A 12,859-nucleotide genomic window follows, 5' to 3' on the forward strand; every position below is an offset into this window, starting at 1 on the left:
GCATTCAGTTTAGTGTTCCTTAGCTAAGTTCTGCTCTGCTATAGGTCCAAAGCAGTTTCTTTATTATAATCAATGGTATTCACAGCATATAGAGGGGAATCCCACATCAGTGCTGTTTTTTTTTTTGTGGGGGGGATTGAGGCTAGGGTACTCTGCCTCTGAGCTGTACCTCCAGCCCCCTAGACTATCGTTTCTTATGATTTTGGAATTAACTTTCTTAAGTGAGTCATTTAAGAGTATGCAGTATTTTCAGTGGACTGAGTGGTTTTATTTTCTTGAAAAAAGAGAGTGTAAGTAGTAAACAGTGCATGTAGAGAGGGCAGCAGAGTCAGCTCCATGCATTTTTATGAGTCTCTGTCAAAAGTTTTTTGGGTGCAAGTAGTTTTGATTTTTAGTGTTCTGTGGTTTTAATTGATGTATAAGAGTTCATTCCTCCTGCCCCCTTGTTTGGTAGGTGCAGCATCTTGCTTGCTGAGAGGAACTGGGTTGATGAGACATCTGGGCTAAGGAAAAACTGAAATTGCTGTTATTACCATGTTTATCTTTGCCTTATCTGTTTTATTTATGTATTTGTTATCCTAGAATTTTAGCCTTTAAGTTAACTTGATTACTGTATTAGTCTGGGTTATCTAGAGCAACAGACTCTTAGAGAATGAATCTCTCTATATAAAAAGGGGATTTATTAGAATGAGTTACAGGCTGTTGGTGTAGGAGTTCCTTCTGTTTTTGTGTTGCTTTCATTGGTTAATGAATAAAGACACTGCCTTGGCCTAGTTGATAGGGCAGAACTTAGGTAGGCGGGGAAGACAAAACCGAATGCTGGGAGGAAGAGAGGCAGAGGAGGAGAGGGACGTCATGGAGCCACCAGAGACAGACATGCTGAATCTTTCCTGGTAGACCACGAACTTGTGGTGATATACAGATTAATAGAAATGGGTTAAATCAAGATGTGAGAGTTAGGCGATAATAGGCTATAGATAATGGGCCAAGCAGTGTTTTAATTAATACAATTTCTGTATGGTTATTTTGGGGCTAAGCTAGCCTGGCAGCTGGGATGAACAAGCATGTCCCTCCCTGCAACAGGCTGTCGTCTAGGTAATCCAACAATGGCTGCCTATGAACAAAAAGTCCTAGAACACAGTAGTAGTTGTTCAGTCCACAAAGCTGGATGTCTCAGCTGGTCCTCAGTATATGCCAGAGTCCCAAAGTAGGCTTTGATGCTAGTGAAGGAATGGATTTGCTAACAGTGGCAAGTACAAGCAGACAAAGTGAAATTTCCTTCTTCCTTGTCCTTAATAGATTTCCAGCAGGTGTGGCCAAGTGACCTTCCTCCATCGAGGTTAGAATGTGTCTTCTGAACTCAAAAGAGCTGGATTAGAAGTAGTTCTTCCTACTTCAAATTAAGCAAAATCCCTTACAGGTGTGCCTCTGCATTTTTTGATTTTAGTTAATTCTAGATGTAGTCAAGTTGACAACCAAGACTAGCATCACAGTGACAAATGTGATTTTTACTTTCCACATATGTCTTTATTGATTAGACCCATAGTTCAGTTGTATTTTTACATGCTTAGTTGTAAAATACTGCACAGTCTAGTCTGGGTTGAAAACTGTTTTGGTTTGTGGTATCTTATATTAGAGTGTTATTGATTGATGTGGTTTCCCCGGTCTCCTTCACAGTTGATCAGAATCCTGCATTAACCCTTCTAAGTTCTGAGAGAGCTTAAGGACACACTGGTGTAACACACCACTTGGATATTAATTATTTTCTGTTTTAGGTTGCAATTTAGAATTTGAAGCATCTGTATTTCCTTGTATTTGCTGCTTTATCCTTTCTTTTTCACATAACTTATGTAAATGTTCTAATGTGCTTTGATTCTAAACTAGATCTGAATATGGGATGAGTTAAAATTTTTACTGGATTATGTTTCCTGTTTTCAGGTTCTGTTCTGGATATTATTAAGCATATTGTGGCAAAAGGGGAGCATAAAAGTGGAGTCCTAGATGAGCCGACCATTGCTACAATCCTTCGAGAAGTCCTGGAGGGATTGGAATACCTGCATAAGAATGGGCAGATTCACAGGTTTGTGCAGGGCCACACTGGTCTCCTTCCCAGGGTGTGTTGACTGTACTTGTACCTCATTGAGAGACAGTATCTTTACTTTATGAATTTGTTTCATTTCTGAGCCCTGTGCTTTATGTATTAATAGTTTCAGTTTGTTTTGCTGATTATAGTTTGAATTATACAACACATAAATAATAAAAAAGCAATAAATTTAATAAAACAAAAAACAAAATGTAAGCCCTGCATGGTGGTGCACACCTTTAATACCCGCTCTCAGGAGGCAGAGGTAGTTTTGATGTTCCATAGCAGACTTGGGGACAGCCAGGGTTGTATGATAAGGCTCTGTTTCAGCAAACAAATGAGGAAAGTGTTTTATTAAAATTGGAAATAAAAACACAGATCAGTTTAATTTTTGCCGAGAAGATAATCACTGGTAATATTTGGAATATTTCCTTCCATTTTCTTTTCTGTTTCCTAAAGTACTTAAGGTAATGGTACTTATATAATTTTGTCTCTCATTTTTGGGGTGCTAGGGATTGAACTGAGACTCTTGTGCATGCTAGACAATGTTCTACCACAGAGCTATATATTTATAACCTTTAAAAATCAAAACAACAACAAAACAACAACTTTTAAAAGTCTTGCTAACATGGGGACTGGAGAGATGGCTCAACAGTTACGAGCACTGGTTGCTCTTCCAGAGGATCTGGGTTCAATTCCCAGTACACACATGGCAACTCACAACTGTCTGTAACTCCAGTTCCAGGGATCTGATACCTTCACACCAATGTACATTAAATAAACTTAAAACAATAAATTAAAAAAACCCAACAACAACAAAAACCAAATAAAAGCGTAGGCTGCCTTTAACTCCTAATCCTCTTGCCTCACCCTTCCAAGTCCTGGGATTATAGGTATATGCCACTATGTCCACACTGTCTATTGCTCTCATTTTATTTTATATCTTAAGTAGTTTTCTAAATTACTGCAAAGTTCTTTGGTTTTTTTAAAATATTTATTTATTTTTTTTGTATACAATATTTTGTCTGCATGTATGCCTGAAGGCCAGAAGAGGGCAACAGACCTCTTTACAGATGGTTGTGAGCCACCATGTGGTTGCTGGGAATTGAACTCAGGACGTTTGGAAGAGCAGGCAATGCTCCTAACTGCTGAGCCAGTGTTAAGGCAATGTTAGCTGTGTAACTTCTATGCCCCTGCACGAGTTGACATGCTTTTTTCTCAGATTTGTGAAGGCACTGCTGATTTTTCTTGTCTCTCCTTTAGACTGATAGTTCTGTCTTGAAATTTAAAGATTGATCTGGCATCATAAATCTGCTTCTAGTAAAATGAAGCCTTCTGGTAGAATATTCAGTAATCCATCCTTTCTCCCTCATTTCCCCCTTCACTTGCCTGCCTTCTTATACTTACCTCCCTTCCTTCTCCCCTTACCTTTCTTCAGGTGTGCTTACATTTTTTTTATTTGAAGTCTGATGAATGACTGGAGGTCATACGCAAGTGGCAGTAGCCTCTGGGGCTTCTCTGCTTCCTGTGGATGCTAGAATGCATCTTTTCAGAGCCTGTGGCGCAGGCCAGCACTTTCTGACCAAGTCTCCTTTGCTCTTTGTGTACATCTTCCCAGTTGGCAGGAGTGTAGCACAGCCAAGGCCTAGACTTTGTGTCCAGTGAGCAAGTGTGTGTCTTCAGTGTCTTTTTTTTTTTAAAGTTGGAATGCAACCACAGGTGGTAGAGTCAGTGTTTATCCTTTCTTGATGGCCAGCCCTCTCAGAAGGTGCTTCTGTTAATAGTGTCACTGTGTGTAGGAGCTGCCCATCACTTCCAATCAGATGGGGCTGAGCATCTCTGGCTGGAGGTGTGTTGCTCAAGTGATGTAGAGCACACAAAGTGGTTCTTGCTCCAAAGAGGCTAAGAAACTGTTTATTCTGGAGCTAAATGTAAGTGTCCATGGCCCTGGAACACAGAAATAGGTCACTTCAAATTCCATGTTCCAATGAGGTAGCAATTTCATAGAAACAAAGGAGGTCATAAATCAAGACACTGGAAATATCAGGTAGGTGATCACAGCAAAGACAGAACCCTCTTGTTGGATGGACTCTGAGGCTTCTGGTTGGTGGGAGCTCGTGGTCTGCTAAGTCATTCATTTCAACAGGGCTCAGCTGATGGTCACAAGAATGTCACGTCAGATTGAGTGGAGGTGGGTGAGGTGGGGCAGGATAACAAGGGGCTAAAGATAAATTTTAATTAGGTTCTGAACTACAACATTCTGACCTCTCTCTTCAAAGTCTTTGATGTTGTAATCAGGTAATCAGCCTTGTGGAAACTGGAGTACAGGGTTTAGCTTCTTTCTGGGAAATTTTTTGCACAGTGATCCATGTGCCCTGTAGAAGCTCCACATAGATGGAACTGGGTTTGCTCTGGACCAGAACACCTAGGGCCCACTTTTCTTATCTGATATGATTTAGTTTTCCAAGAATGTTTCTAAGGTTAATTTCCAGAGCACTGAAATGATTGTTTCATCAAATAATGCCCATCAGTGAGGGTGATTTTTAAGATTTACCAGATGAACCCTACTTTTAGATTTTGTGTATTTCTCTTGTGAGATTACCCTACCAATTACCCTACCCTTCATAGATATTCCTAAGGAAAATCTGTGAGGGAAAGAAGTTCTCTCTCTTTGTTCCTTACACACAGCACCCCCCTTACTTTTACTATTTTGGGAATCAAACTTAGGGCCCATGTGTAGGGTATCAAGTGCCCTACCACTGAGCTACATTCTCAGGGTTATATTTTGTATTTTTAAATTAGTTCCTAAATAATAAAGTATGTATTGCTACATGCTAAGTGGTATATTGTTCTTACTAACCTTTGCAAGTAAAGAAAATGAGACTCCTTAAGTTAAGGCTTTTGTTTAAACTTTGAAAATGGGTCCACAAAGAAGTTTATCAGTGGCTTGTGGGTTAACTTTGAGTACAGTTCTGAGAAATTTCATGACTTTTTAACCTTTCTTTCTGGTGCTGAGATCGAACCTAGCTAGCATTCTGCAGGTTGGTGCAGGTTACCCGTGGGAGGTGTACCCCCAACCTGCTTTCTGGTAGCTGTCAGCGGAAGGACACATATAGCAGAGGAGATGCGCAGTCACGCAGAGCAGAGCTGTCTAAAGTTCTGTGTGGTGAACTCCGTACGGACACTCTTCTTTCTTAATGTTGCTTTGAGTTTTCTGACCTATATAGTTTTCTCTCTGAAAAACATTTTTTAAAAGTGTGTTTATGTTCGGCACATCTGTGGGATCCGTGGACATCCTAGGGTCACCACTCCTTGCCTGCTACCATGTTTTAAATAGGGCCTCTTTTTTATTCACTGCTGGCTTGTGAGCCTCTAGGGTTTTCTGAAGTACATTGAACATTCTTTTTTTTTTTTTAAAATTATCTATCTATCTATCTATCTATCTATCTATCTATCTATCTATCTATCATATATACAATATTCTGTTTTGCGTGTATGCCTGCAGGCCAGAAGAGGGCACCAGATCTCATTACAGATGGTTGTGAGCCACTATGTGGTTGCTGGGAATTGAACTCAGGACCTTTGGAAGAGCAGGCAATGCTCTTAACCATTGAGCCATCTCTCCAGCCCCACATTGAACATTTCTTGAAAGAGCTTTGCTGATTACAGATTTTCTTAAATTTCTTTGCTTCCTCTTTGAAGGATAATCACAGCAGGTAGAGATTAAATGTACTAAGAAATTTCTCTCTGTCTTTGTGTTTTTCTTTCAGTCTGCTTGTCTTTCTGTCTCTTCCTTTCCCTATGTCTTCCCAAATAGACTTCTATGTCCTAGAGTGTACTAGGAAAGGTCTTTGACACAAGGCCTCTCTCTCCTAAGCTGACAAATACCCCTGCTTTCTGTGTATTTCTTTCCATATTGTTTGGAATGATTATTTTTCCCACACTTACTACAAATTAAAGATTGTTAATTTTTATTTTGTTTATTTTTTGTTTCTTTATATTTTCTTTAGACTTAATTTTTAAAGTTTTGATAACTACATTTATCTGTATCTGTGTGAGTATCTGCCATGTGCATGAGACAGTCAGAAGAGGGCATTGGTGCCCCTGGAACTGAAGTTACATCTATTGTGATGTGAGCTGCTTGATTTTGTTTGGTTCTAGGAACTAAAGTTGCTTCCTCTGGAAGGTCAGTAAGTGTTCTTAATAGTTGAGCCTTTTCTCCAGCCCCAAGTCTCACTCTTTAAGATATAGCAGAATCACATGAGAAACTCTAAATAGTATTGCTATCTGGGTCTACTGTCAGAAATTCAGTTAATTGGTTTGGAATAAAGCCTTGGCACCGGAATTCCTAAAGACTCTCCAGGTGATTCTAAGTCAGTGATTTTCAACCTTCCTAATGCTGTGACTCTTTAACACAATTCCTCATGTCGTGGCGACCCCAACTATTATTTATTTTCCTTGGTACATCATAATTATAATTTTACTACTGTTATATAATGTAATATTGTGTAATGTAAATATATGTGTTTTACAGTAATCTTAAGAGACCCTTGTGAGGGGCTGGAGAGATGGCTCAGCGGTTAAGAGCATTGCTTGCTCTTCCAAAGGTCCCTGAGTTCAATTCCCAGCAACCACATGGTAGCTCACAACCATCTGTAATGAGGTCTGGTGCCCTCTTTGGTCTGCAGGCATACATGCAGACAGAATACTGTATACATAATAAATAATTTTCTTTTTAAAAAGAGATGTAGAAAGAGCGGTGGGTTGCGTCCCGCCACCCTAGTTTTATACCCGAAATAATTACACGGAAACTGTATTTTTTTTAAACATTGCTTGGCCCATTAGCTCTACCTGTTACTGGCTAATTCTCAGATCTTGATTAACCCATTTCTATTAATGTATGTAGCACCACGAGGTGGTGGCTTACCGGGAGGGATCTTAACCTGCGTCCATCTTGGAGAGGAGAGCTATAGCGTCTGTCTCACTGCCTTCTTCCTCCCAGCATTCTGTTCTGTCTTCTCCACCCACCTATGTTCTGACCCATCAGGCCAAGCAGTTTTTAATAAAGAAACAAATAGACAGATGACCCTCCTCCATCAAAGAGACCCTTGTGAAAGGGTCATTTGATACCCCTCCCCTCATGCAGTACCGACCCAAGGTTGAGAACCAGTGCTCTAAGAGCAGCCTGAGTTAAGATTTCCATAAACAACTCTGAATTGCACTAGTTTCTTAATCAGGTCTGGGAGAAGGTTGAATTGGGAAGCAGAGGTAGATGTTTCCTCATGTGTGACCAGTGAAGTTGTCACTGCAGGTCTCTGTTAGGGTTTCCTACCCTGTCTGCCCAGCTAGACTTTTGAGTTTTTTTTTTTTGTTTTTTTTTTTGTTTTTTTTTTTTTTTGCATTGAGGCAGGGTGCCAGTATGCAGCCCTGACTGGCCTCGAGCTTGTTAGCTTTTGAACTCATAGAGATCTACCTGCCTCTACTTCCTGATGACTGAAAGGGTTTTGTGGCGAAAGAGCATTTTGGTGATCAGGGCTAAGAAATGCCACAAAAATCATACCATGCAAGAGACGTCAGGCAAGACATTTATTGGGGAAGGAGTGGGCACAAAATGGCTGCCTCTGAGTGGGGCTGGAGAGCAGAGGCAGACCAGGCCCTGATGGCAGGCTTTCCAGGGGATATGAAGCATGCTCACGGGGAAAATACAGACAGTGGCTGTGATAGAAACGCATGGCATTGGTCATTATTGTGACTGAGTCACTGGTTCTGGAATGTGGCAGGGTTTCTAATGCTGTGAAGAGACACCATGATCATGGCAGCTGTAATAAAGGAAAACAGTTAATTGGTGCTAACTTACCATTTCAGAGGTTTAGTCAATTATTGCCAGGTGGAACCCATGCGGGCATGCAGGCAGACATGGTGCTGGAGAAGAAATAGAGTTCTGCATTTTGATCCATGGGCAGCAGAAGTTAAGTTGATTCTCTGTGTAGTTTGATCATCTGAGACCTCAAAGCCTATCCCACAGTGACACTTCCCACTAATAAGGCCACACCTACTCTGCAAGACCACACCTCGGAATAATCCACTCCCCATGGGTCAAGCATTCACATGCATGAGTCTATGGGGCTATTCCTGTTCAAACCACCGCAGTTGACTAGAGCTGACTTCAGAGATTCTGATTCGGATGGACATGTTGCTGATTTTATCTTTTCTCTCAATATGCCCCAGTAGTTTTCCCTGCAAAGAGGTTAGCTTAACAGAAATTTTGGATGTCTTTATGATGCCTAATGTAGGATGTTTCTAGCTTTGGTTGTGATTCATTACTTTTATTAATCCCTTTTCATGTTTCCCATAGACGTGTGTTCTTCGCTATGGAAAAAGCCAAGTATATCTGTTGATTTCCTTTAAGTTTTAGTAGGAACTTGTAACTTTGGGTAACAGTGGCATGAGAGAAATGGCAGTATTCTGTGAAAACAATTCAGTGTGCCTGCCATGCAGCCCCTAGGGCTGCAGGATTGCTTGGTATAGTTTGGAACAGAGTAAGCCCAGTGGAGGCTCACATCTTTATTACCAACATGCAGGAGGCAGAGGCAGGCAGATCTCTGAGTTCCAGGCCAGCTTAATTTGTAGAGTTCCAGGACAGCCAGGGCTACACAAAGAAACCTTGTCTTGAAAAACAAAGAAGCTTTCTTTCTTTCCTTCTCTCTCTCTCTCCTTCCCCCCCCCTCTCTAAGATTTATTTATTTATTATGTATACAACATTGCTTCCATGTGTGCCTGCAGGCCAGAAGAGGGCACCTGATCTCATTACAGATGGTTGTGAGCCACCATGTGGTTGCCGGGAATTGAACTCAGGACCTCCGGAAGAGCAATCAGTGCTCTTATCCTCTGAGCCATCTCTCCAGCCCCCCTCCCTTTTTTTTCTTTTTTTAAACCTGAGAACTATATTGGTATCTGGATACCTGGTTGCTGATTTTTTCCTTGAAAGGTCCCTTGCCTTGTTGCATGTGAAGACAGCCTAGTGTTTCAGAGTACTCAGGAAGCCATGGCATTACTTTATTCCTTTGCTTTTAAACCTGAAGCTTGTTCTACAGAGAGTACTTATAGTTTGCAAGGGAAACAGAGATTGACTGTCTGGAAAGTTAATCAAGAAAAATAGTCACTTAACATAAGACTCTGCTGGAAGATGGATTTGTGAGGTCTGAGAAAATGCTGAAAGATGTATGCAAGAGTGAAGAACATTTCTTCTGCAGAAACAGCCAGCGTATGTGGGGCTGTTCACTGTACAGAATGGCAACGCCTGCCAGAGGAGCGTGCAGGCTCTTCTTAAGCATAGCTGGGTAAATTTCAGGGACCGTTAGTGAGAAGTTTCTGCAGTCCATAAGCCTCTCTGTCAGTGCAGCAATCCAAATCAAACCGAATTAGAAAAAATTAGGTAAAATATTCCCAGATTATTCCTGCCCCTTACTCCCCTGAGAAGGGAAGAGAGGCTAAAAAAACAAACTCTTTTCTGGGAGGCAGTTTAAATACTCTGTGGGAGTGATCTTGAGCATCTCTGGGGGAGGAGCCATATTTGGTGGACTGAGATGAGACAGGGTTTGGGGAGAGAGAGATGGGGAAGGAAGATTGAAGTGGAACTTTCATCAGAACATCCTGGAATCTTTGAGGGTATGGATGCTAGGGACTGAGGTAGAGCTTCCCCCAGAACAGTTAGGTCATCTCAAACATAATTGGTTAAGCAAGCCTCAATTATATTAGTATACTTTTAATTGGCTTTTATCTTTGAACATACTAGGGTAAGTTTCAAGAGGGTTGGAGGAACTGTGTAGCGGCGTAAACAAACGCAGACAGATTGTAAAAATATATATGGTTTTAATGTAGAAATAGACTTACAGAACCACCGTTCCCGCAGAGACCAGGAAAGCAGAAGAGACAGCTCAGAGCATGCTCGCCAAATTTATAGGCAGACATTAGCCTGAGGGGAACACGCCCCCAAGGGGCGGGACTTATCCTTACATCTCCCCTTTTTGTCTAAATAAGACAGAACCAAACCAAATACAACTATATACAATAACAACAAATAATAAATATAACAAACAATATTGAGAACAAAATCTTTGCTAAACATTCTATCTCAAGGAGTCCAAATAATGTAGAGAGTAACTACAATTATATAATCTTCAACTCCGTCAAAGATCTGAGAAGGGAATAAACACTACTCAACAAACGAGATATATCCAAAATGTGCAACAATTGACAGAGACAACTGACTACCTGGGCAATCACCCAAACTCTCGTTTGCAAAGTTGAGTCAACCAACTTTGGCTAAGGCCTAACATAACTGACATACCATTATTAAAGGCAAGGAACTTTTCAAAACTATCTTACCCTGTCTTGGCAGGATATGACAGTCCTGTTTTATCCATTGATGCACGCTCTGTATCTCTGTCAGTGGTTGAGGTATGGGCATTTCTTTGCCCAAAGGCCGGTTCTGCCAAATAGAAAGGCTCCAGGTGGAGTGTCTTTGGTGCTCAACATTCTCTCGGGAATAGAGCGGTGTTGCCAGGAGCAATTGTGTCTCACTATCACGAAACTCTGAATTAGATTAAAGGCCATTTTCTACAGCTCTTTGAAGAGGTCGAAGATTATCTATCTATACTGAGTATAATCTCTATATATCTAGAGAACCTGATTAGTCTAATTATAAATGACAAACTTAGATGACTATTTATCTATATAATTCTCAATATCTATCTAACTTAAAGACTAAGACAATAAATAACTGTGTAACAAATGAGGATAATGACCTCCAAATATAAACACTGTACAAATATACATTGCAATATGGTAAATATATATCAATACACAAACATTATATAAGTATCTTAATCAGAGGTAGAAATGTACACTGCAATATGGTAAATATATACAATATATATTTATCAATACAATATATGTCAATACATAAAAATGTTTTAAACAGAGATAGAAACATGCATGCATACAATAGGCAATATAATTTAACTTTGTATCAATATACAAGAATGGATACCAATATATTTGTCTAAAAGCAGTAACTCACAATTATAAATCTATTATCCCATCATTCCCTCTTTTTTTTTTTTCAAAATTATCCCTGAGCTTATAAAATTCCTCCCCCAACCTCCCAACCCCTAAATGATGTCCCTAAACCCAGGGGTAAACTTTACTGGGAGAGGGGACGTTGTCCTCTAGAATTACTTCCAGCTGTTATGGGGGTGATGTTCTTTCTGGGGGATCCTGTGAAAGTAAAATGATGGTTAAATTTCAAGATCAATGTCTTTTAAAATTGCAAATAGTCTCTGAGTATTTTGTGGAGGTCTGGCCAGAATGTTTTACAAGATGTGCACCATTTCAGCTAACCAAGTTGGGATCGTCCTGTGCAGCTGGTATCCAAAACAGGTCATGTAGTAGCACTATCAGTATCATGACATCATATCAACCAGGTAGAATTGTTGTTGTGGGGCCCCATCTTCTTCCTGGAAACTTCAAATGTCACTTCCGGACAAACTCATTGTTCATTGTGAAAAACTTAAACATTAATCATATAGGCATATATATACATATATATGTACATACATATATATTCAATATATGTATATACATATATATATTCAATGAAAGGCATGATAGATATATTCAAGAAAAGTATGATAGATATGAAGAAAAGCAAAATTGTTTTCTAAACTCATATTTCTTTCTGTCCCATATCATGGCTCTTGACATGAGACAGAAACTCCAGAAACTCTGGGTTTTTCTCTTACTAACAGGCTTGGAAGTGGAGAGGGACTGAGCCAGAGTCCAACTTCAAAACCAGCTCTATATATTTATAAAGAAATGTTTAATAAGACATATAAATAAAAATTAATACTTACAAAATGTGTCCATCCATCAGTAATTAAATATTCAGGGTCCCTCAATTTCTTTGAAGATGAGTATTTTCCTGTGAAGATAAGAAAAGAACCCTGCCTCCAACCTATCCGTATGGGATCGGATGTGTGTTATGTACATAGGGCAAAGCCTGTTCCTGATCAAATCTTGAACCTGGATAAACAATGATGTTAGTTCTGTATCATCAGGTATAAATTCAGCAGTTTCAATATGTAAAATAACTCTTTCTGCATATTGTGAATCAGTGACTATATTAATAGGTTCTTTAAAAAATCCCTTAGCACCATAAGAATGGCATATAATTCCGCCTTCTGGACAGAATTATACGGACTTTGTTCCACCTTACCCAAGTCTTCTGATTTGTAACCTGCCTTCCCTGAGTTATTGGCATCAGTATAGAATGTACGGGCTCCAGTTATTGGAGCATCACGGATGATTCGAGGAAGAATCCAAGAAGTTCTCTTTATGAAGTTAAGCCTCTTGCTTTTTGGATAGTTGTTATTAATGTCTCCCAAAAAATTAGCACAAGCTCTTTGCCATGGTTCTTTATCTTCCCATAGTTTCTTTAGTTCATCAGCAGTGAAAGGCACTATAATTTCTGCTGGGTCTATGCCTGCTAGTTGACGAAGTCTCAGCTTGCCTTTTATAATTAACTCAGAGACTTTTTCCACATAAGTTTTCAGTTTCTTACTTGGTTTATGTGGTAAAAAGATCCATTCCAAGATAATATCATCTCTCTGCATTAAAATTCCTGTAGGAGAAATTTTTGATGGTAGTATGACGAGAATACAATCGAGCTCTGGATTCACCCTGTCCACATGTGCCTGTTGTAATTTTTCCTCAATC

At 39.8% G+C, this 12,859-nt stretch overlaps 1 protein-coding gene across 2 annotated transcripts in view; it reads left to right on the forward strand.

Moving 5' to 3' along the window:
- Oxsr1 (oxidative stress responsive kinase 1) overlaps nt 1-12,859 on the forward strand; it is a 95,248-nt gene that overhangs the window by 35,766 nt on the left and 46,623 nt on the right. For both annotated transcript variants that reach the window (XM_075964188.1, XM_075964187.1), the window contains exon 4: nt 1,939-2,080. In XM_075964188.1, coding sequence (XP_075820303.1) covers nt 1,939-2,080 — 142 coding nt within the window. The remainder of the gene's footprint in view (nt 1-1,938; nt 2,081-12,859) is intronic.

The sequence above is a fragment of the Microtus pennsylvanicus genome, chromosome 3 (genome assembly GCF_037038515.1).
Source record: "Microtus pennsylvanicus isolate mMicPen1 chromosome 3, mMicPen1.hap1, whole genome shotgun sequence".
NCBI lineage: Eukaryota > Metazoa > Chordata > Mammalia > Rodentia > Cricetidae > Microtus > Microtus pennsylvanicus.